We start from the raw sequence: 25,977 nt of genomic DNA, 5'->3' as shown, positions 1-25,977 counted from the left end.
GGGGATGGAAAGAAACGTCCTTATGTGGGACAGATGAGGCTGTGGATGCTGCTTCCAGAGACAGAATGGAAAGTGAACCTTCCCTTGTGTTAGTGCCTGTGCAGAAGACAAACCACTTGTGACAAAGCAGCTATAGTGCAGGGTTGTTGCACTTGGGAAAGGACTCATTCTGGCACACGGCACTGGGTGTTCAGCCTGCTGAACAAGTACTGATGTCCCTGGGAATAAACAGGGCTGTCTGCAGAGATTCGGCAAAGAGGAATTATTAGTTGGGCCAAAACAGAGGGTTTCTGTGGTAGAAGGAGGACTTAAAGGTGTATCAGGATATGTGCTGTAAACAGATGACATCTGCTGACAAAACTCTTACTCTACAGAGTAGGGCCAACACAGGGCTTTATCTGGCCAGGACTAACAAGACCTGAGGGAGATATGGCAGAGGAAAGGAAAATAGCCTCAAAAAGTTAAAAGGAAGCACTGGAATAGCAGTCTGAAGGGAATGATTTGTAAAAATTATACTGAAATAAAGGCACTGTAGCAGGTTATAGTATGTTAGCAGACTTTCAGCCACATACACATGTACCTGAATAATGCGATCCCCTTCTCGGAGTCGGCCGTCTTTTGCAGCAATACTGTTGGGATCAATCTACAAAATAAGAGAACTGTGAGTGCTTTGGAGATTTTGGAGCTCAGTACTTACTCCCCATTTTAAACTTAGTATTGGTAATATGACTGATACTATAAGGCAGTGTGTCTGTCTTTGCTGCTATATCTGTTGTATCTGTTCAGCCCTTGCTTATGTTAGACAAAGTGAAATGCAAATTAAAATGATCAAGTCAAAACCAAAACAATTCTTCCTGAGAGGTCTCTTCAGAGAATGTAGATCTATCATTTTTGCATGATATCGAGTTACTTCATAATTTAACATTTTGCTCTACAACACAGTGCTCTGATGAGAACCAGTTTTTGCATACAGAACAGAAAGGATTATGTCCTAAGTGATGGATTTTAATGGAAGACTTCTAGATTTAGTTATGAGTTGCTTTCCCCAAATTGCTGCTACTAATTTGAAATGGATCTGTATGATAAAAAGATTATGCATAAAATGCTACTTATTTCATGAAAGGGGGCAAAGAGAGACACGTGGGCCCCAAATCTTCGCAAATAAAAATGTGTGCGGGGTGGTGTGTTGTTTTTATTATTTTTTATTTTTTTTAATTTACATTGTTTCTGGAATAATTGAGAACAAAAATTAAAGAGAGAATACATTCAAAATACTTTGAAAATGTTATCTGAAATTGAACACTGAGACTGTACTGGGGAAAAATGAACACAAAATGCTAATATAATGATATTTGATTTGAGTGGATGCAGGATTTCAGTCAGTCTGGAGAAAAAGAAAAATAATTAGATTTCTTCCAATTACTGCATTCTGGCTGTTTTTCGAACGTGGTACAAACAAAAGACAAATGTCTTAAATGCCCAACACTGCAGTTTAAAAGACAAATTGTATCTTATTGAAGTCAGCTTGATCTTACCTCACTCACATAAATACCCATGTCATCTTCATCATCTGTTCTGTAACACACAGTAAGGCCAAGCTTGTCCTGGCTGTTCACTCTATGTAAGTCTACTTCCTGAATTAAAAAAAAAAAGAGAGAGAGAAAAAGGAAAATACATTGTCAGTGAGACACTGGTGACTGATGGAAGCAATTTTTCAAATACAATGAAAATATTATGCTTAAGTGATATAGTGGATCTCTTTTCATTTTGCTTGTAGATGAGTTTAACATACTGAGCAAAACATGATTATATGTAGACAATCAATACCTGGGGCATTTTTGACCCTTCAGTCAATATGAAGTCATTTTGAAAACAGACCTCTTATTGATCTTAAAGAAGAAAAATTACCTATATTTCACGTAGTGGTAAGACTTCAAATGCTAAAATACTTATAAAGTATGATTTCAATATTTGCCACAGCTGATATATATTTCCATATAAGCAGGGAATTTTTCGGGCTTTTCAGAGGAACCTATAATACTCTGTTACCTTAACTTGTGCAATTTTAATGAAATTACGTAATAAATTTCTCAGAAGTGTGACTGATGATCAATATATTGTCAGCAAAGCATTCGGTATTGGTAATAGAAATATAATAAGCACTTCAATATCTTGCAAGGGTTTGGTTTCAGCAGGTCATGGCTTATCATTCTAGTGCTCTTTAGTCTCGTTAGTCTTGGAGACATTTAAACCATCTTAAAAAGATTTTGTTTTTTCCTCTATACTTTTTTGCCACATAGACTTCAGGTGGGTTATTTTTTTCCTACATTTGCTGCTGCTCTGTGACGCTGGTTGGTATAAAGGGTTATAACACCCACGGAGATGCCCGGGAGCTGTGGGATGCACAGCCAGTGTAGCCATCCATGAGGCATCTCTCAGCTCTGCCACCGTGAAACAAGGGACATCCTGGGAGCCTAATGCACTTAACCAGCTTATTGCGACTCTTGTGTCAGCCCTGGAGGACGCTGCCATGGGGAGGAAGGATCTTTGTTCATAGACAGAGGTGTAGTTGTGGTTCTTACTCCCCTTAGAAGAGTGATTGGCAGTGAGCGAGGCTTGGAAAGGTCCTTCTCCTCTGCACTTAACACCAGGCAGGACAGAGGAGGTGGCTCTGGGGCTTGAGCCCCATCCCTACGAAGGGCAAGAGTGGGATCAGGCAGAGGGGACAAAGGGACATAAGTTGAGAAAAAAGACACAGCCTGTGTGGGATCCGAGGGCTGTGCCAGCCCCAGAACAAACCCTGAACCTTGTGCTTGTGCCTGCACCCGTCTGTTCCAGGGGAAAAGTCCTGATAATGTGACTCATTATTTCTGAACATCTCTCTGTTGTGACCTGCGCTGTGCCATTTGTAAGGGGTGAGACAATAAAACAAGTTGATATGAATAATTTATTGGCATGTCTAGATGACAGCTGCCAAGATCAGCAATTTCAAGTTATTTACTTGTCAACATGTGTAATTTCGTGGTGGTGTTTTTTGTTTTTTTTTTTTTTTTTTTGAAACATAGCTGTAAATGGCAGTGACATTTCAGATGGTATTTAAATGGTTTCAATCAATAGTGTCCATGGTGAACTGCTGCTCTTTTTCTCCCTCTTTTGTTACTTAAAGGTTTGAACACAATGCTTTAAGAGTGTTTTTTTGGTTTTTTTTTTTCAGATTTCTAAAGCTTTGGAGGCTTTCTAGAGAGGAGATGGATATTCTTCAGAAGAGAGGACGAGACAAAGTGGATTTGATCCCGATCTGAGTTGATCCTTGGCAATGCCATTGCAGTCAATGCGTTTATTCTGCATTTAATCATGGTGCAAACTGGGGATGAGGTGAGAATTTGTGAACTGAGCCTAATTCGAGCCTAGAATGATTCCCATACTTCCTGCTTACTTTAACAAAAAGATTTCATGTCTTTGGGAAAGTTTTTATATAGTTTACTGATTTGAAAACATGGCAATGAAGTAGTGGCGAGAAACCAGTGCTGCAGCTCATTCTACTGTTTGTCATACAGATAGTGAAAATATCTATATGTAATGTTTAAAAGAACCTCACAAAAACCTATGATGATTTTTGGCCATTATTTAAATAGATCCTATATAACCATAAACAATTGCCAGCACCTTTTGGAGCAGGAAGAGGGAACAAGCTGCTAGTTTCATTCTCACCTCCTGCATGTTTTGAATAACAATAGCTGGTTTTCCAACAGTGTACATCTATAAACTTTATAATTAAAAAATAAGTACGGGTTTATGTTTCAAATGCACTATCCAAGACATCACCTATGATATACTGGAAGGTAATAAATCATCTGGTAAATTAAATAATAGATCCATTTTCCTTTTAAAATATATATCTCACTTGAAAAAACTTTCAAATAAAGCAGTAGAAAGCTTAAAGCAAAAAAAAACAAAACATTAGACCAGGTGTTTAGAACCTGAATTTTTATGAGTAACTGGTTGACAGAGTTACCCTTGGGTACAATCCCTCTACTCCTTGGTTGAAATAGAATAAAGTGGGTTTGATGCTACCCAAATATGATAATTTTGTGTACTTTAAGATAGGAACAGCTGCTTTCTATGGGTCTTTGCGTCAGTGAAGTTTTAATATAATCATAAAGCTTTGAAATATTTGAGATAAAAGTGCAATTCCAGTTGGAGTTGAAGAATCAACACCAGAGTCTTCAAAGCAAAGGTTGTTTTCCATATTCAGTCAAGTCTGTATCGTGCAGATACATGAAAAGGGAAAAAAGAGAACTGGCAGCTGCAAGTACAGGCAGCATGGTAGCTTGTATAATTGCACCAGGAATTAATTAAATACTAGGAATTAATATGCACCCAGAGAACTTTGAAGGCCTAAGTTCACACATCTGCAGTGCGACAGGACTTGTCATTTCTTGCTCTGTCTGTAGCGCTGCAGTTCTGGACAGCCCGGGGCCTGACCCTGCAGAGTCCTGCGCTCACTGCACGGGGCAGCTGGAGTGTGGCCAGAGACCCTGCAGACGCGGGCTCCTTCAGGCCGGTCTGCTGGGCTGAACGGCCCTGAGATGAAAGGGTATTTAGTGCTCGACTGGGGCTCTGATACCACTGGCATGAGCTCTGTATAAAAACGATATGAAATGTATCAGACACCTACATTGTGGAGGGGAGACACTGAAGTTATTCAACACCTGGTCCAGATCTGCGGAAATGAGTTAGCACACAGTGGTGGCATCCACAGAGTGTGGTCACATCAGGACTGTGTTAATATAAATGTTAAAATTTCATCTATAACCTAACTCTTACATACACAGATAATTAAAATCTGCTTCTTTAGATCAGCTAAAAGTGACATTTGAGTGACACACATGTATGCTATTTCAAAACAGTCTGCACAAGAGAACTGCCTGAAAGATTATTGGCCCCCATGGAGGGCTCTAGGAGCTGGTTGCTGAAATCCATATGGCATTTGCAGCAAGACAAGAAGAAATGAACATGCACTGTGACATTATACCTACAACCACTCATAATAATGAATTAGAAGCAAGTGATAATAGTAATTTAACCTCTCTAAGCTCAGAAGATCCTTCATTTGCAACAGATTATTGAATTATTGTACTGCTGATTTAAAATTATGGCCTGCCTGCAAATCTATAAAAATCAAGGTCCTTTCCCTTAACAAGACAGAAATGAGCAGTAGAAATCTGAAATGAGAGGACAATGATGGATAAAAAAAGTTAGCATTCAGGAAGCATTAACTAAAGCTTGCTCAGTATGTACTCTGTCCTATTGTCTCTCTGTGAAAAGTGGAGCTTTTTATTCTGTGCTGACTGCTGCAGTACCTGGCCAGCAGGGCTCACTTTTTTGATACTCCATTAATAGGTTTTAACAGAAAAGAATGTCAGGGAAATAAACATAAAGAGCTATTTCCTTTTATGCTGCGTGAAGCCTTCTTAGAACCCTCTGGCGACTGCCCCTGGTGTACAGCAGGAGGAAATGTCTTGTTCTTGCTCTCTCGAAGCTAAACAAAGTGATCTTTATGTTTGTCTTTTCAAATAAACGTGTTTTTAACATAAGCAAAAAGCAAAAATCCCACCCCTCCACTTTTGAGTAAACAAAATTTTTTACAAAATAGGTTTTCTTTCCAAAATTCTTTGCCTTAGAAAAGAAGTAAAAAAATCTTCCTGGAGGATTCTGTGCCAGCCCAGCTCTATGCTGGTAATTCTCTGATGGACCAAAGAGGCTGGACTGGCTTAACTTGTCAGTAGTGCTGGGGAAGGCTGGAGAAAAGTGCATCTCACCCTGATGAAAAGGGACTCAGGTGGCTCAGTAAGGTAACTTGAAGGATGTCCAGGTTTTTTGCCAAGCACATGGCCAATGGTCCATGATTAAGACCTTTCTCATGCAGTAAGAGGTGTTAAGACCAGGTTGAGAGCTAAGGGAGGACAAACTTTCAGTATTAGTTTGTCAGCAAGTTGAAATGTTTTACTACTTTTGGATTTGTTCCAAACAAAGAATATACACATTATTGTCTTTAAAAGTATGGTTGTGAAACTGAAGGAAGATACTGCTTTTTAAACCTTTACTTATCCAATCAGTGCCTGAGCAGGAGTGCTAGGGTTGAAGTCTTTTTCTATTGAGAAGTGTAGTAATGCCTTGGGAAGCTCCTGATCAGTGCAACTCCCTGTGGAGCAGGAGCTTGCCCTGAGAAGAAATATATTTGCATAAATGATGTTTTTAAATGCTTTACAACTGGGATGGAGTAGCAGTTGCAGAGTGCCTGTGATGGAACCTACTGATTCCCATGTTTGGAGAGTTACCTCTCGCCTCCTCTCCTCCCTTGCAAATGGGTTCTTCGACAAGTGGGAGAAAGCTTTCAACCGAAGGGCAGAGCTCAAAACTGTGTACTCAGCTTTTATTTATGGTTTCCTACAAGCAGTGAAGTATTGATTTCAAATTTTGAAGCATGGCTTTTGGTGCATTCATTTCTTGCTGATCAGATGATGTGGTTTCACACAGGGAACGTTGTATGAGCTGTGGTGCTGGGAGGGCACCAAGCTATTGGAATGAATCTGCTGTCTTTGGTGTGAAGATTTTACTTCTGCCTAAGACTGAGTGAGAGTACCAGAAAGGAGGTTTGTGAGCAGTTAGCAAACATTTCGTGTAGTTTATCTCCAAGCTGTGCTTTCTCTCAACGAGCCATTCAACTGAGTTCAGTTCTCTACCAGAAAGCGAGCAAGACCTACATAGAAGTTGCATATAGGAAAGGGTAAAGACAAAAAGTCCAGTGTTAGAGAACAAGCCCCCTTTTTGATTTTAGAATGTTCTGCTTTGTAATCAGAGAAAATTAACACACTGAGAAAGCCCTCACTGGGGCTGTGTGTCTGACAGCTGGACAGACTTGTTTGAATAAACATATTAACACATAATGCTGCTGGGGAATCCTGGAGTGACATTATTCTTCCTTTATGAATCTGAAATGACTTCTGGCTGGGCCTCTCTGAAGAATGAATGTACATTTAATTTATAATAAAAAACAGTGCAGGGTTTAGTCTGTCTTTCCTTGTGGCATGTAAACTTCAAAAGAAAATAAATGGTATTTATTTATTTTTGTAGTAGGGAATATATGGCAGTTACCTCTGAGTCATCAATTTTAAGATAAACGTTGAGAGATAAAGCTGAGAACACAATTTTGGCGTCTTGGCAATACTGCCAGCATAAATTCCTTCCTACAGATATTTACACTGGAAGCTTGTTGTGAACTTGGGTATTTCACTGTTTTTGTCTTGTTTACTTGTTACAAATCACTAACCAGTCAGTTATAGACTATAAACTTTAGATGAGGAGCTTCTGATTTAAATTCAAAGCACATTTTATGGACCTAGAAACCCAGAAGGCTGACTTGATGGGTTTCTGACTTTGGACATTCCTGCTGCAGTCAATGAAACAGTGCCTTTGTGGTCTTTTAAAATGTATCTATCAAAAGGCAAACAAAAAAGCAATGAGCCAGTTGAGTCCCTGTTAGCACTTTGACCTTACCATTGATCATAGTCTGTACAATTTGAACAGGAATCTTTAGTGGTTTTTAAGAAATACTATTAGGCTACAGAGACTTTTCTAATGTTCATCTCTCTGTGTTACTGAGCTGATCACCTTTTGCCATTGAGTACTATATCAATGTCAAAATTATTAATGTCGTGGTTTAAGGCATATTAACGTCTGGCTACTGAAGTGCATGTGCTTAACCTGTTTTCAGCTCAACTGGCTGACCTCTAATGGAAGCAATATCATTTATCCACAATATTAGATTTCCTAAAAGACAGATTTTTGAAGAAACACTGGCAGAAAATACTGATTTGTTCTACATTTGTTCTGCATTTTCCCTTAAGAGTGAAATCTATATTGTATTTGTTTTTATTTAAGAAAAAAAGGCACTTGTTTGAAAAGTAAGGCCTTGAAGTCTGCTAAATAGCATTTGTTTTACTGGCACTTTGATTTTATCCTGACTTTGATTTGCGTTTGTATACAGAGATGAATTACTACCAGATCTGCAGAATTTGAGAACAGCTTGCAAACTTTTTATGGGGCTTTAGTCCTTGATCCTGCAAACACTTTTATAGAAGGGAACAACTTTGTGCTCACGGAACGACTGAACTCTGCTACCACTGAAGCTGTTGATAAATCTACCATGGGTTTAAACAGAGCTGCAGACAGGTCAGCATTGCTCGCTTTGACAAATAAGCGTTAGCCGGACTGGGATCTAAGAAATCAGAAGTGGAAGCAAGCCAAGAATAAAGTATTCACTTATAATTTTGAATGGATTATCTGGATCAGGCATTGCTGGCACTATTTAGAAGTATTGAGATACTTTACTGCTATTTATTACAAACAATTAAGAACACTTCAGTGAGTCAGTGTCTTGCAGAACTAAGGCCCACAACTTATGTGCTGTACTCTGAATGTTGGGAGCAGGTTATTAAAATTGAAGGAGAAAACTAAAGATGAACTTCTGATGGGACATGCAAGTACTAAGAACACAAGTGAGTTTTAAAGATTTGTCAGGAAAATGTCTTGCATACCTTCATGACTGGTTCAACTTCATTATCTATGATTTTATTTGTATTCGTATATAAGTTTTCAGTAATGAAAAAAGGAGGAGCAGCTTAATATACTGGCATCTCTATTCTGGTCTTGTCTTGTAAACTTAAAATAGTCCTAAATTACATGATCAGCAGCATCTGTTTCTCAGCTGGGAAATACTTAAGGGAAACTTACACATTTTACTATGACTATGTGGAACAGGTCCTGTGACTCAGCAAACTTGCAAAGTCTTTCAGATTTTCATAAAGTCTAAATAAGCTTAGTTCTACAGAATTTAATTGATGGAATCAATGACGTTTTTATTTATGTTCATTTATTAGCTGAAGATCTGGCTCATCACGCCAGGGCACATAGTTAAATACATTTCTAAAGGTATCAGTAGAGTTTGTAACCTGCATAAAAACTAATGAATGTTATTACAAATATCTACTGTGAAATATCTTTTCACTTTTATATAAAAAACATATGATAGGCACATGTGAAACTTTCAGTAAGTGAAATAGTTACTAAAGACTCGGTACCTCTAATTCCAACTCATCTCGGTCCATTTCTTGATGAATTCCTCCCATGTAGTCATTTGGGTCATAATATTCATGCACTGATGGATGGCTGGAAGAAAAAAGGTATGGTTTAGGACAGCACTCAGTACTCTAGTTAGCATATCAATCCTTTCCAAGCTTATAGCAAGTCATCATGAACAGGATCGACTAACAACCAAACCAAGAAGTTGGCTTACACTATAGCATTTACACCAGTAAATGTATTAAACGAAAATTATATGTATTGTAAGAGGAGTCTAAAACATTTGACATCTGATGATGAATGAGAGACATGCAAAGACTTTTAGCATGTATTATTGATTTTTGTCCAAATGTAAAGCTGACTTGGCAAAAAAATTATAGAGAGAGAATAGTGGCAGAGGAGGGTAACAGGTACCAGGTGACACAGATAAGTGGGCAGATATTTGCCAGGATTCCAGATGAGAGAGAATTCTGCAATATTTACTTTATAAGTTCAGGTTATTTGCAGACATGCAAGCAAAATCATCCTTGCCTACTTGTTTGGCATTTTTACTTTGTCTTAAAGACACACAATTGTATCAAATTGCTAAAAATTATAAAAATAATTTGCCACCCGAGTATTTTGATCAACACCATTCTGTCGATTGATTTGAATGCAACAGGCTGTGCATAATGCTTTAAATACTATTTAAATATGCACCACTCTTCTCATACTGCCATTCACTATTGGCATGCTGCTTTTTACAACCTGAGCTCTCCAACAGTCTCACTTTGGAAGTTGTAATTGGTGTAACGCTCTTGTGATCACTCTTTTCTACGCTGGAATTTTATTTCTGCAATGAAAGTAAACTCCCTTTAACTCTCTGCTAACTAGATACATGTTTCTTTGTAAGTGTGAGGCTATTTATGTAACAGCATCTGCTAGGTGGCTAAGTTACCCGAGTTGTTACATGCAGGCTAGATTAATTTGGATGGGATTTGGAGAAGTTACAGGAAGCTTTAGGAGAAAAATGACCATGTTTGCTTGCACGTGCTGGGTGACAGGATGCTTGAACAGCTGAGTGACTGCTCTGTGCGCAGGGATAGCCGGGAGGTGGGTTGTGTGGTTAAGACTGACATCCACAGCTCCAGGTAAGGCCACGGATGATGCCAGCACTTGGAATCTATGTCTAACAATTAAGGGGCAATATGAAGCTACTTGATAGGACTGAGCTGGTATTATGCAGGCATGTTGCAACCTAAATGATTAATCTTTGCTGTTTTCCTAATGTAATAGGTTTTGCAGTTGGAAAGCTGCAGGTATTGAAAGCCTGTCTGGCAAATGTGTTTTTGGCAGTGTGCAGTGTAGGAGCTTTAGGAACAACTGTGTTCTAAGTGCTTTGAGCCCTACTGCCTGTTCGCTGCAAACAAGCTCAAAGCTGGCCTTTTGTCAAACATTTTCTCTAAAACATGCAGCTGTGCTCAGGTTTTCAATAGGCTGGGAATAGGTGGCCGGGTAGTAATATTGGATGGAACCATCTTTGAAGTAATCAGCACTGGAAGGCGCAGACATGGCACAAAGAACCCTGGTTCCCAGCTGAATGTGTGAATGTTAACGTGCCGTGAAAGTGCTCAGGAGCGGTACAGCATCAGTGCCTGTTTCTAGCCAAACTCTATTTTCCAGAAGCACTGGCAGGGATGTACAGAGCCGTGCTGGGATGGGTTTGTGTGCTGGTGTTCACAGCTCAGGCTGTCTGCGCGGTTCCTCTTCCAGAACATGTACACACCGGCACGGCGTCTCATCATGCACAGGATCATCTCAAACCCAGGGGCTGCTGTGGACTGACCACATCCCAGCCTGTCCTATACAGCAAGTGAGACGTTCAGAATCTTCTCCATTACTTTTTTCCCTCGTGGAGATGTGTGGCAGGATGACAGGCAATTTGCAGGGGTTCCTTGGGGAGCTGTTTTCCTCTTCAACAGTGTGTCGGGGCGTGGGGTGTGTGTGCCAGGAGATAATAGTCCTTTTTATTTGTAAGTACAAAAGCATCAAACTACCATTAACAATAATTAAAATTTGATTCTAAAACATCCATGACAGCACTGGTAAGTAATTTTAGACCTAGGAAATAATTTATTTGAGTAACATCGCTCCAGGGTTATAATAAAGTAATTAATACACTGGAACAGAATGTAGCAGCTCTTACCATTACACAATTTATGGCAGCCATAAAAAATAAAGTTAAAACATAAGCAACTCAAAGAGGCAGTGAGAGGAATTACAAGAAGGAATAACTTTATCCATCAAATGCCAGCAAAAAATGAGCTTTATGAGGCCATGTTGTGTCTTAGTGGCATTTCGTGAGTAATGGCTTGCTAATGTGTAGAAAAAATGAAGATGTTTTGAGTTACGGCTCAGTGGTGTATGAATCCTGGCTGCTTCTGTGAGTATATGTTCAGCAGTAACTAAAGGTGAGTCTGTGAACTATTTCCCACACATCACATTAAGGGAATGCAAGGACTTTCAAGGGTTTCACAAGCTGTTACTTACTCTTCGGGCAGGAGGTACGGGTCTAGCATGGAGACGGGGGGAGTAGGGGAGCCCATCTTGCTCAGAGCCATGATGTGTTCAAAAGTGATATCTGTCTGTGTGCCCACATCGACCAGCTGAGACTCGTGAGGAGCGAAGCCCTTGGTGCGTGGGGTTCTTCTCAGGACCTGCACCACAATGGGCTCCTTGGCTGTTTTGAACGCTTCCACTGCCTGCTCGTGGGTTGCTTTAGATAAATCCTTCCCATTGACCTGTGGGAAGAAAGAAAGCAAAGCAATGAGAGAAACAGTCAGAAAGTGGAGGATATCTTTGGGTTGGGCTGTTAATTTACAAGTATCGGCTTCCATCTAAAGGTAAATACAGCAAGTTCTAGGAACTATCTATGCAATGTTATGGATCTCTCTTTCACTACAGGAATTTTACAAATCCTGTGCTCTACTTTTTATTCTGATAGCTACATTTTACTAGGCTCACTCTTCGAGATAGAGTAGATACCAGTATTCCGTTGGTTTCTTGCAGATTAAAAATGTCTCATTCCTTGTTCAACCAAAAGACGCTATTGATTCTCTGGTAATTTTTCTATTGTGTGCAACTTTTTTTTTTTTTTTAAATTCCCCCCATCTTTTAGCCTTATTACTGAACAGAATTACTGGGCCAAGAGCTAAAATTACAGAATTATGTATCTATGTCTGAAAAGCATTTTTTCAGATGAAACTTCATGGTGATACTCATCCACTGCAATCAAACCCCTGCATTTTAGGGATGGATCCCTATACTGGGATAGGGAATAGAAGTAATAAGGAAAAAACATCATGAGCGTTTTTTCAAAAATCACTTTTTCTCTCTATAGCTTGGCCATTTCCCAGCACCACACCTCACCACCACAATCTCCTGGTTGCATGAATAATTATACAAACTAGAAAGCCTTTACTAAACATGACTGAGAGACCCAGCCCCGAACTCCCGCTACCAGACCCACCAGGCCATGATGGGGTCTGAGACGAGCACTGGAACACTGATCTCTCCTGTCTCAAAAGGAGCAGTGACGCTCCTGTTCACAGCAGCAAAACCAACCTGAGGCATTCAATTCTATATGCAGTTTAAAATCTTTGGCAAGCAGAGGTGTCTTTCCTGATCTGGAGATGGTGTTGAGCACTTCCAGCCTGCTCTGGCTTTGCATTTCACTCATGCTCAGCTTCCTTCCTCATGTGGTTTCTAATGAATTCTTCCATAAGTATCTACATCTACTCAGGAATCATGAAAGAGATGAGATCATATTTGTCAGAATTTTTATAAATTTTTGTTTTGAGTTTTGTTTTGTGACAATTCTTAATCTTTTTGTCTGTCTCTGACTGTAGAGACTGTAATTTTAAGGAAGCTAAACACTGTGGTGCAACTGTGGTGCAAAGATTGAATGTGTGCCCAGTGCCTGCTGTTTCCAGCCCAAGATGGGGATTTCTTTTGAAATTTGGCCTGTTTATTGAGACATCTGCTAATCCAAAAGGTCTGTGAGCTCATAAGCAAAGAACCATGTAACAGATGTGGTGGGAACCACTGGTAACTCCAAAAAGTTTTTATGCTCTTTTAACCTGCAAACTGTTGTCAGATGAAAAGAAACAATTAGAGAGATGATGCCCAGAGCAATGTGTTAGTTAAAACTGTATAGTGACATCAAAATCTTAAAGCGTCATGCAATTGTTACCGTGTTCTTTGGACTGGGGCAAGTGTTGGCTGATGTGTAAAGTGTGATTTGAGATTTGAAGACAGTGCTAGCACTGACAGGGAGGATCCCTGTTGTAGCAGTCCTCCTCACCAAGGAGCATACTTTGTTTATATATTTTCTTTATGAATGATGTCTTACACTGTACTTTTTCCAGTCAGCTACTTATTCAATAAAGCACATTACTGTATCTGTAATTAGAGGTATGAGTTGCACAGTGGAAACTGTTGCCTTCTGCATGGAAGAGTAGTATATTTTTCCAAGGCATAAAAATAATGAATTGCATGGAGTGGACATAGATGCAGTAGTGTCTAGCCTCAGATACTAGTGGTGGCCACTACTTTGTTATTTAATCCTTTTTGTATATGTCTGAAACGTACACTACTGTGCTGACGCTGCCACATTACCTTCTTGAATATGATTGAAAACTTTAAAATATATATGTCCACATTCTGATTATCTTTACTTGTATCAGATCGCACTTAGTTCATCCTGTGCTATGCCATGTTTAGTCCTGTTAACGTTAAGTGGGACAACTGAACGTGTAACATCATTCACTGCAGTAACTGAATTTAGCCCACACTAAATGTCTTGCCCCCAGCAAAAAGCTGGGTTGTAATAAAGAGGGTTAACTTGAGTGCAGAATCGATTGAAAAGGCTAAATTCCTGCTGAATTACCTTGTGTACATAACACTTATTACACTGTCATCCTTGGTTTATCTTAGGCAGGCGATGACACCAGGTTTTTTGTTAAGCCAGAGAATGGAAGGTGTTAGTGTTACATTTATGTTACACAAACACTTGTATTGACCACAATTGCTCACAGTAATGCATAGCATGTAAAGTTTGGCCTGGTCAAATTAAATATCATTAACTCGCCCAATTGAGCAGATTACTTTAAAACAATTTGAACAGCTGTAAAATTAAGTTCAGTGTAATGTTTTCTCTGGAAAAAGGAAATGCTGATTATGGTTTGAGTTTTATTATTGGCTGCAAATTTAATGTTGCACATTTTACTGTGTGCATCCTATTTTTTTTTTTTTTGATACAACTAAAACCACCACGCAATAAAAGTAAAAGAATCTAAATTTCAGCAAGTGTAGTGTTTTTCAGAAATGTGCTCAGAATAGCTCTTGAGCAGGAGGATTTTCATGTGAGGTGCTTTCTACACCTTTGTGCTAAAAACTGGTAAAGTCATGCAAAGGATAGCTTTCCAGTTTATTCCCCAATATTGTAATGATCTTGGATTATATACAATTTAGTACAGGCCTGCATTTCAGTGTAGGTTCCTTAGGACACTTTATTTCTGCATATCTGTGAATTGGCATCCTCTTTGTGCTTTGGTGTGTAACTGTTATGTAAATAATCATCACTTCAAAGTGGGGTTGGTATCATGCAGGGAACAGCTGGTAGTTGACTGTATCATAAATTGTTACTACAAGGAATTATTTCCAAGCAGTGTCTTGACTACATTTCCTACAAGCTTGATAATGCAAGAAAAAGAGAAGTGCAGCATAGCAAGGCAGGAGGACCTGAAATAAAATCTTAGCATTTGGTGGAAGAGCCGGCTAAATTTTAATCTAAAACCTCTCCTCCTGCAAAGGGGACCCTCTGTAGCAAAGGTTTGTGAATTTTGGTTGAGACTCGGTATTTCACAGGTTTGCCTGTTGCCACTGCCGTGTTCCCTTTCTGGCAACAGCCCGGGCAGAGCACCGATACACACGGGTCTTCCCAAATGCCCATTTATCAGTGTCTTAACTGTAGGTACCAGGTGGTGAATTGAGACTGTTGAGGAGCGCGAGCGCGTCTTGTTCTGCTTCCTTGGTTCCAGGGAGAACACTGGAGAACACCTGGGGCACTGGAAGGAATGGCATCAGGGCTGCTCTGCTAGAACCTTCTGTCTGGTATCGCTGGCTCCAGGTTGGAATTGAGTATTTTATTGAGTATTTGTATTCAACAATCTCTTGGACATTTCAGAACACTAGGATTCTGCAGAGCATGGTAAATACTAACTCTAAAAAGGGATTTACCTTTGAAGTCTATACAGTTTTATATCATAGGTTTGGTAAAATGGCAATGATCATAGTAAAATGAAAGCATAACTTGCTGTATCATTATTCTTATGGGTTTCTTAATGCACTGCTAAAATATGGTTGCATTTAAAAGTCAACAATTCTATGAAATATGCCGGCATCCATATCATGTAAGGTAAACAATTCTCCGGACAGTAGCCGTTCACACGATGAATGGTTTCAGCGTCAGTCTGTGGATTTCTTACAGGAGACTGATTCCTGAACTCAGAGTGGGTGGAACTCGTTCAGCTCTGCAGGTTTCTGTTTGGATCGGCACTCCTGGCCAGCGGGCTGGCTGGGACTGATCAGCTGCCTTCAGAGCTGCACTAACACAGGAAGAGTTACTGGGTTGCACAGAGTTATCACTGGGAACTATTTAGATTCTGAATGAGGAATGATGGAAGAATATGCAATGATGCCAAAATACACTTTAAAGTGATTTACAGCAGGGAAATCATACTGTCTGCACCTGGCCCCCTAAAGAACTTGAGGTAACTGCCACAATATGTGGTAAATAATGAGCAGTGAATAGTTTGTATGTTTGTATTTACTTTTTTTTTTTTTCACTATTTCCCATCCCAACACATCAATAATGGCATTTTCTGTTGTAGGGACAGGAGGACAGGAATGCTACAACATTTCAGTAATGAAAAATAGTAATTTTCAAGTTTGCTTATGTAAAACAGAGCCTTTTTTTCCTGGAAAAAGTAGCAAGTCTTGGTATTTTATTTTTAGTAGCACAAAAATAATGCAAATTAAAAATAGACAGGGATGATCTCAATGGCCTCATTTCTAGTATCTGTATAGAATTAGCACTTGTGGCTAATTTTGAGCCCTTCTGAAACCAGCAAATAAATGGTTTTGATTAAGATGTTCAGTTTCTATCTGGAATATTGATCACAACTGACAAACAGTTATTCACGGTGCTTAAAAGCCAACAAATATTTTTGTACCGTTTCATTTTTCTTTTAAAAAAGTGGTTCTGTAATCATAGACTTTAGTCTTAATGCTGCTGAACTGTGTTTAGCAAAATTCTCCCTTATAAATAGTGACATTTGAAATAACACAGAAGAAAAAAAAATCTATGCATATGAATGCTTCAGAAGACTGCCAAAAACTACAAATATGCATAATTTCTTAAGAACCTTACATGCCATGTGACGGAGACAATGAGATCTTTCATGGCACAAAAGATGGATAAATTAACTTGTCTAAAATGTTGAAATGCTTAGCTTTTGGACCTTCTTTGCATTGGAAATGTATTGAATATGGAGAAAGCTGTAGTTAAACTGAACTGAATGGACCCTGATGAAATCTGTGGTGGAGCCAGAGAGTGGGCACAGCAACTGCATGACACACAGAGATAACTACTCTGAATTAAGACCATACAGGATATAAGAAAGGGATGCTTGATTTTTTAAATAGAAATTATGTAATGATTATGAAATAGAATAATATTTATAGTATTTTAATTGATAGTATTTTATAATATACTTATGTTATACTTTTTTGCACAAAAGCAGGCTGCAGAGAGCACACTACCTAAAATCTACATTGTAAATGCAGCAAGAATTCTATAGATAAACATGGCATAATCCTGTTTTGGGAGTCAGTGTCTCCTAGAAGTTTTCTTTTAATACTTGAAAGGCAAATAAAATAGGCACTTGAGCGTGTGTTGATGCTTACTGAAGTCACTGGGAGATCTTCCTTTGCAATGCCTTAGTTCAGGCTCTGACTGAAACAGAGATGTGTCCAATAGCAAAGCAAGATGTTAAGAAGCCGAGCGTGGCATCAGTATTCAACAGGCATGGCCAGACTCTGACAATGGAAAGGAAAAGAGTGTAATGGTCAATTAGGTAAAATGTGCTGTATATTTGTAATTGAAAAAAAGAGAGATGATGAAACAAGGTATAACAGGGGAGGCTGTGACAAATCCGAATGGAGGGTCTCACCAAACAAATAAATAAGGTCTGAAACTCTCATTTTAGCCATGGGGCTTTCATTAATTCCGATTTCCAAGAAGTAAATGGTGAGAAAAATAATCAGGAATCAATAAGAAAATAAAGAGATGGCAGTATATGCTGTATCTGGCTGAAAATGGAAGCTGCGGATGAACTTCACTGTTGAGCCATAAACCTTAGGTGGAACTGCTGCAGAATAGCCCATGGCAGAAGATGTGAAAGCAACAAATGCGACCATATTTGATATTAAACTTCTGAGAGCTGTGAAAAAGGCTGGAAAAGTTTGAGCACTAGCTTGGAGATAAAAGAGTAAAAATGGGCCGCAGCATGTGGTGGGTGTAGTCTTGGTAAGCGCCAAGGGCATTCTTGAGTCTGTTTTCAAATCTCTCTTGCTTTTGGTAACTAATTATTAAGTATCACAGTATCACAGTATCACAGTATGTTTGGGATTGGAAGGGACCTCAAAAGATCATCTAGTCCAATCCCCCTGCTGGAGCAGGAACGCCTAGGTGAGGTCGCACAGGAATGTGTCCAGGCGGGCTTTGAATGTCTCCAGGGAAGGAGACTCCACAACCTCCCTGGGCAGCCTGTTCCAGTGCTCTGTTACCCTCACTGAGAAGAAGTTCTTTCTCAAATTTAAGTGGAACCTCTTGTGTTCCAGCTTGATCCCATTGCCCCTTGTCCTATCATTGTTTGCCACTGAGAAGAGCCTGACTCCATCCTCATGGCACTCACCCTTTATATATTTATAAACATTAATAAGGTCACCCCTCAGTCTCCTCTTCTCCAAACTAAAGAGCCCCAGCTCCCTCAGCCTTTCTTCATAAGGGAGATGCTCCACTCCCTTAATCATCTTTGTTGCCCTAGCTGGACCCTCTCCAGCAGTTCCCTGTCCTTCTTGAACTGAGGGGCCCAGAACTGAACACAATATTCCAGATGGGGTCTCACCAGGGCAGAGTAGAGGGGAAGGAGGACCTCTCTCGATCTACTGACCACCCCCCTTGTAATACACCCAAGGATGCCATTAGCCTTCCTGGCCACAAGGGCACAGTGCTGGCTCATGGTCATCCTGTTGTCCACCAGGACCCCCAGGTCCCTTTCCCCTACACTGCTCTCTAATAGGTCATGCCCCAACCTATACTGGAACTTGGGATTGTTCCTGCCCAGATGCAGGACTCTACACTTTCCCTTGTTAAATTCCATCAGATTATCCCCCGCCCAACTCTCCAGCCTGTCCAGGTCCCGCTGGATGGCGGCACAGCCTTCTGGCGTGTCAGCCACTCCTCCCAGCTTAGTGTCATCAGCAAACTTGCTGATAGTACACTCAATTCCCTCGTCTAAATCATTAATGAATATATTGAATAATATTGGCCCCAGTACTGACCCCTGAGGCACTCCACTAGATACTGGCCTCCAACTGGACTCCGCACCATTGACCACCACTCTCTGGCTTCTCTCTTTAAGCCAGTTTGCAACCCACCTCACTACTCTATTGTCGAGACCACACCTCCTCAATTTAGCTGTGAGGATGCTGTGAGGGACTGTGTCAAAGGCTTTACTGAAGTCAAGGTAGACCACATCCACCGCTCTGCCATCATCCATCCACCTTGTTACAGCTTGTCAGCTGCAACATAGTATGAACCTGCATCATCTGCTATTGGATGTATATATGTTATAGGACGCTACACACAGCTACTAGAGAGGGAGAGAGAACGAATCAGAGATGGGCAAATCAGCAAGGACAAAAGGAATAAAAACAGGCTTGTGAGGAATTTGCACTACATAGCTAGGACGTGGCTGTCCATGTAATTTTACACTGCTGCAAGTGTGTGAGGCATTGGATTTGCAACAGCTTCTCTCTCTGTCAGAGCTCTGAGAGGTGGTCAGCATCCCTCCTGCTGAAATCTTCTTCCTCCATTAAGTCTGGATATGTGTCATAGAGAAATACCTTTTGTGAAGACAGATTTTCTCACTTATTTTATACCACACGTACGTGCTTCTACTTTAACAATTATTCTGCTGAGAGGTTTGTTATCCTCCAGCAATTCCTGAGCCAACTGCCACTGTTCAGATGCTGATTTGGGGCCAAATCCTCCAGCTTCCACACTGCGAGGACAAGGACTTGCAGCCATGACTGAGATGACAGAATTGTACTCTGTTACTAGAAAATACATTGTTATTTTTGTCTTAGGAAGATATTTTGATAGGATAGTACACAGTTGTGCTATTGCATAAAATGTCATTTTATCAGTAGCTGCTGTTTAATTATTTAGTAAGATAAGCTATTTATATGTTTTGTTTTTCTGAGTGGGTAGAGGAGACTAATTGCCACTTTGCTGATATCAGACACAAATTAGGAGCTTTCAGGTCTATCAGAATGTGCCAGTTGTTTACACAGAGAAAATTTCCTCCGGGTTACCACCAATACTTATTTTCTCTTCCCTCTGATACAATGCCTATAGAAAACCCAGTATTTGTTCTTTCTTTCTTCCTTTCATAGCAAGAATTTACACATCTGGGTTATTTACACAAGCAAAATGTTCCCAGTTTCCCACTTGCAGTCCCAAGAAGGGACATGCACACCAGCCCCAGGAGCCCTGCAGGGCCGATGCCAGGGCAACGGGCCAGGGCTGTGCTAGGAAAGTTTGCAGAAGAGGAGGAGGCAGGACACTCAGAGAATGCAGGTGAGGAGTTTTGCATTCATCAGGCATGTGTAAACATCATTTGTAATACTGTAGATGAAGTAACTCTAGACATTGGCAGAAGTAGTTAACTTAAAGGTTGAGAAAGCCAGCAAATTCCTGTGCATAGAGTTTAGTGTGTGTAGTTACAATTATTTTGTACTTTATTTTTGTCTCATTAGTGTGTAACACTGGTTTTTGGGTGCTGGTGGTATACAACAGAAACTCAAAACGTTTCTGTAAAAGAAAATTATTTTTCCATCCATCAAGTTAGACTGATTTATCTGGGTTTAACGTCATGAATGGTAACCATTTGTATGCATTGTACAGCTTGCTGGTTCTCCTGTGCTTCACAAATGTCAGAGAGAAAAAACTTTTGCTTAAGAATGAGTAAGCAGCTTTTCTTTGTAGAAATGCATGCAAATCCTTGGGAAGTGCACTATAAAAATGCTAGTTCTGTTAGACTTCAGATGTCTGTGCTCCATTTATAACACTCTTTATGGTCTGATTCACTTCTTTAGCAAGTTCTTAAGAAGTCTGCATATTAAGAAAAAGCAGCAGAACTTTAAAGATTTTCATAGAAACCAGAGCAGCAAAAAGCCTATTTTATAAACCCCCTTTTCCTCAGGAATTGGAGAAAGAAGGTTTGAAATATAGGTTAATTCTTCTCGCAGCTCCACCTAATCCCTCTTTTATTTCCCTCATATGGACAGTCTCTCTCTTTTTCAAAAAACCAGAATTATATTGTTTAGTAATAGACTGTTTCCATGTGTGTGCATTTCCCTTCTGCCTTGTGAGCCGTCCATGACAAAATAGTTAAGACCAAAGAACAATTCTTTACTTAAGAGTACAGAATACATTTGTTCTCTAAACCGTTAACTTCCAAATGGAAAATCTTGTGAGAAAGGCACTTGAAATAATGGAATTTTTATTCTGCTAGTAATTAGCACATTTACGTATTAACAAGGCAGTGCTAGTACTGTATATAGCATACTAAACTGTGCCTGCTTTTTTTTTTCGGTTGGATTCTCAGACTCTGCTCCGATGTGTCACCACTCAAAATAAAACCACTGGGGAATTTTATCAGTTGCTTCAATGAAAACAGATTTAGACTAATGCTGGGGCTTCTGAGACTCTTGTACTTGCTCTATAAGTAAAGTTTACTTAGAGCTCTTTTTTCTTAAATATACATTCATCATGTTAAATGACTTTGTATCAGGGTAGAAATATTTTTTTAAATTTTGTCAGCATTAAAATTGAGCTTTTGTGTATCTGTCATGGCTTAATGACCCTGGTCCATATAAAGCACAGCCAGGACTTTACAGGCTGTCCCTTTGGAATGACTCTGCCTTTTCAGTAGCATGACCCAGAGGGAGTCAATCAATTATACTTATGAGTGAGGTACAAATGACGGACATAAATAATCATGAATTACTAATGAGCAGAATTCAGCAAGTGCAATTCCCCACTTTCTCTCATCTTCCGGATTTGCCCACGTACAGCCCTGTGCCGTAGGCTGCCTGTGCCGTGACACTGAAACCCTCAGGCCCTTCTCCAGTGTGCTCTTCCCAAGAGGCAAACCCTGTGTCTGTGTACTCGGCTAGTACAGCAAACTACAAAAAAATACATTTTCTAATGAATGATAATTTGCTTTTTAAATTTAAAATACAGAACCTTGTAATGAGAGGTCCCTGTGCAGGCAGGTGTCTAAGAGTTGTCTCTCCTTCTATCGTTCTAGCACATAATTGCAATCAAGAGAGGTGTTGCCATGCTGATGATGTTTCATTTCATGTGATGACAAGTATAATACATAATGATAGTAAATAGCATAAAAAGATTAATCTGTTTAGTTGAGGGTGTAATCTTACATGGATTTAGACTAAATTAAACTGACATAAGAAATGAATGCTTGTAGTATTTCAGGCCAAAAGTCCTTGTAGAGCAGCCACCCTTCTCCAGCAGTGCCATGCAGAGGGTGCTTTGAGAATGCTGTGAGAGTAAGAAATACTCAGAGGGACTTCTCTCCTGCAGAGGGACTTCTCTTCCAGCACCTACAGGTCAAATACTTGACTGTCTAGCAATACTTATACCATACCTCAATTAAAATCAGAGTAGTACAAGTTGATGTACAGATCAGGCCTTAAAATAATATTATTTTAGTAGCATATCAGACCATGCAAATGCACAACAAAAGACTGCTCTGAGCAAAAAGACAAACGGGAGTATATTGTAAAGGTGAGAAGATGAAACCCAGAACATGTCAGTAATCTACCCAAGGTCACTGGGACATGCCACAACTGAAACCTGAACACGGATCTCCAGGACGCTGTGTTTAAAACCACTCCATGACATACCCGTTTCTGCACTGTTGCTCTTCATTTGCAGCTTTTGAGTCCATCCTCCCACTGCTCTCCCCTCTTCCACAAGTATCTCTAATGCAAGTTGTGGAAAGAGCAATTGTGGATAGCTCTGAAGAAATCTGGATTGAAGGGGATTCAAGCTGCTGCCAAGAAAAGATGCAAAAACCAGCCAGTGCTGCTCCCTGGGAACCCAGCAGCAGTGGCAGACCCAAGTGGGTTCGTTAAGAGGAGAGTCTGCTCCTCCAGTAGCTGCCTGCAGAGTGGGCTTTGTAATCCTGGGCCATCTGCTTCTAGAAGCTCAGCACTGTTCTCAGCTGAAGAACACAAACCTCTCCAGTTGTGCAGGTAGAAATCCCACCACCACCTCACTCCACCCTTCTAGTCCATGGTACTTGACCACAGCCTAGCATTCTCAGTGTGCTATTGATAAAAACATGTTCATTTTCCTTCTTTGGCTAAAATCCATGGCAGTTACACGGATACTGTCAGGTCAGGTACTAGAGCTTCTGTTGCACCCTGAAAGCAACTCTGCCAAATTCAAAAGGCTTTCTTATCAGCTATGATTTTTTCAAAATATCAATGTTCACTTTTTCTAAACTGATACTGTAGGAACTAATTCACTGTAAATGCATGTGATCCATGAAAATGCATAAACCATATATGGTTATAGTCTGATTGTATGATTACTATTTCTGTGAAGCACTTTATTTCTCAAGTGTCCCCAAGGAGTCTGATGGCAGTGTCTGAGAAATGGACTGCTAGCGAATGCAGCAAAAGTGGTGTCTCAATGGAAAGCCAGAAGAAATTTCAGCAATCAGATATGGAACGAAGTTCTGGTTCCTGTGGCAGTGGGCAGTGTGTCCCATCACCTACAATATGTCCACCTCCAGAACTATCACTGGAGTGACAGAAGTAAGAAAACACTGCCACAATGCTTATTGTTTTTCTTTTTAGATGGTGGCCTGGAGCTTTTTACCTGAAGATATACAGTATTAAGAAGAAGGCTTTCTTCAATAGTCACCGTTTAAAGTAGTGAATATTGTAGTCTTGTTCAAAGTTTATGCATATTTTATGTTATTTATTCTGCCACCCTCCTGTCAAATTCTTAACTGGCTACTGGGTTCTAGGTAGATCTGCTCACATTTACCTCTTGAGTCTCTGCAAGGAACCATCCCAGCATAAAGAAAAATGTAGAGTTGTCCTGTCCTAGTGAAAGTGAAGCCTGACCTTTTGTTTCATTATTAATGAACACAGCAAAACACATTTATTAAATCTGCACTTTTTCATTGCTCCATATGTTTCCTTTTTCCCAGCCCATGTCTGACATGTGACAGTAAAGCACGGAGTGATTGTCCCTAGTGCCTTCTCCCTTGTGACTTCTTGCCACCTGCTTCATAGCATTAAACAGATGTATAAGTGTAAAGCATTACAAAACTCATCTTTTCAATCATTTATCACTTAAAAAAAATCCAAATAAAGCTATGTTATGGTTAAGCATTTTATCTGCTCGTTTAAAGAAGAAAAACACTGTGATTTTTAGAAAGATTATGAAGCAAGTAGAAAGATATTTCAGGTATACAGTAAGTCAAATTACCCATTTATATCACAGGTGACCATCAGGCATTTTATTTATTTCATATCACATCTTATCTAACGTCCTTTATTGACGAAAATATTCCTCTAACATGCAATAAAAAGTATCTTCCAGAGAAATCCTAACAGAGGCATTGCATTATTCATCATCAAGTGAAGAGGAAAATTTCAATTGCCAGTTTCTGGTAAATGTCTAATTAAGAAAGGGGACTTCTGAGCCACAGACAGGCGCCATGATCATTAAAGGGCAGTTTTCTGAAGATTATGAGTCTTCAGTCTGCCAAGCAGAGTTTTTCTACAGCTGAACTAATTCAGCAGTAGAAAACCCTGTCTAGAACAAAGCCCTTGGAATTAACATCTTGTTTAAGCAAACACATGCCTACTTTGAAATAAGTGTGGTAGGTTCACAACTGTTATTGAGGTCAAGTTTAATAGTAGTGAAGTGACAGAATATGACTTCAATGCTATTCTTAATTTCAGCTGCAGCACAGAGAGTGTACGTACAGAGCAAATGAAGCCATACAGTTTATTTCAGGTAGATCAATTTACTATAATTGGCACAACCAGTTTGGTCTTAACATGGAAAACTACTGAAATGCAGACCAACTAATTCTCTGCCCACCCAATTAAATTTGAGGGTGTGAAAAGCATATGTACAGAGACAATTATTTTTGTTTCCCAAATCTTTCAGTTTTGATTAGGATTTTTTTTGTTGTTGTTTTTACCATAATGTTTATTTTGGCAAGCTTTATTCTGACCCTGATTTAAGATAACATCATTGCTCAGTAGGTTCAAGTCTAGTTAGACTGTTTCCCTGAATCAGGTTTTCTTAATGATTGATTAGCTTAGTCTAATTTTTGCGAGTCTAAACATGTGAATGGAATTCTAATGGTGAAGGGAACTGTTTCAGTGATCACCTCAGCGCAGCTGGCTTGTGTGTGAGTCCTGCTGAAGGAATAGTCTCCAATAGTCTCCTCAAAAGTGATGCTGCTGGAAGTTGCCAAAGCAATACAGGGTTGGTTAGGTCCTCGTCACTACTGTCTGCTCATTAGCACAGCAATTTGTACGCTGACCTTGGTGCTCATGCAACCTTGGCCGCATCCTGTCTTAGTCTAGTTTAAAAGACAACTCCAGCTTGTCCACCATTGTTTTTACCAACGCTGTCATTTTTACTTGTCTCTGGGACGTGCCAGGCCACGAGTGTGTGAACGGGACTTTCAAGTTACTAAAACACTAAAAGGTCACTACACCAACTGTTTATTTATATATGAACTTTAGTATTTGTGGTAGGTGCCAGATCAACAATCATGGAAGCAGAAATCTTCTGACCTCAGATCATCTGAAGCAAGGGCAGTGGCAACGTGAGCTTATTTCCTGCCAACGTTTCCATCCTTATTTTGGAGGGATGGCCTGAGGAAGGGGTCAGTCTCCATACTCGCCTATTGCACGATTCCTCAGCTGGAAGTGCCAGCTTTGATGGGTTGTTTTTATGATATCTTCCCACCATGAGAACTGGATGAACTCCATCATCTGGAATCCCAGGGAACAGCTCTGAGCAGTGCCCATCCAGTTTAGAGTCAGCTGTGATTTAAAACTATGTTCTTACCTTTGGAAATATTGTCTGTTTAGGATATGATTTCACTGTGTGCCTACCTCCCAAACTGTATGGAAACTTGTGCTTAGAGTGAAATATGTACTCTGAAAGTTTCTAAAATTGAGGTCCTAATTTTTCTTTTCTATTTTACAAATTCAAAAGCTCTATCTCAGGTGGTTCAGTTTTCTTTAGGTTTCCTTCAATGGAGATTACTTTTTGGTGCCTCCGGAATTTTCCTGCAAAGGGAAAAGCCTTTATTTCTGTTATTGTTTGTATAGGAGCTGACAACATTGAGAAAACCCAACTAGAAAACTGGCCTGAAA

The 25,977-nt window shown here is 39.8% G+C and overlaps 1 protein-coding gene and 1 long non-coding RNA gene across 4 annotated transcripts in view; one reads left to right on the top strand and one right to left on the bottom strand.

The window, feature by feature from the left end:
* The window catches only part of PDZRN3 (PDZ domain containing ring finger 3), a 142,240-nt gene that overhangs the window by 4,943 nt on the left and 111,320 nt on the right, over positions 1-25,977 (bottom strand). For both annotated transcript variants that reach the window (XM_065845665.2, XM_065845666.2), the window contains 4 exons: positions 11,674-11,924; positions 9,144-9,231; positions 1,536-1,634; positions 581-643 (listed from right to left, as the gene is read on the bottom strand). In XM_065845665.2, coding sequence (XP_065701737.1) covers positions 581-643; positions 1,536-1,634; positions 9,144-9,231; positions 11,674-11,924 — 501 coding nt within the window. The remainder of the gene's footprint in view (positions 1-580; positions 644-1,535; positions 1,635-9,143; positions 9,232-11,673; positions 11,925-25,977) is intronic.
* The window catches only part of LOC136105815 (uncharacterized), a 203,187-nt gene that overhangs the window by 69,001 nt on the left and 108,209 nt on the right, over positions 1-25,977 (top strand). For both annotated transcript variants that reach the window (XR_010652047.2, XR_011740756.1), the window contains one exon: positions 3,215-3,375. This is a non-coding gene — a long non-coding RNA (uncharacterized lncRNA). The remainder of the gene's footprint in view (positions 1-3,214; positions 3,376-25,977) is intronic.

The sequence above is a fragment of the Patagioenas fasciata genome, chromosome 10 (genome assembly GCF_037038585.1).
Source record: "Patagioenas fasciata isolate bPatFas1 chromosome 10, bPatFas1.hap1, whole genome shotgun sequence".
Classification (NCBI taxonomy): Eukaryota; Metazoa; Chordata; class Aves; order Columbiformes; family Columbidae; genus Patagioenas; species Patagioenas fasciata.
Note: the sequence above shows the minus strand (reverse complement) of the source record. Positions and strands in the feature narration are given on the sequence as shown.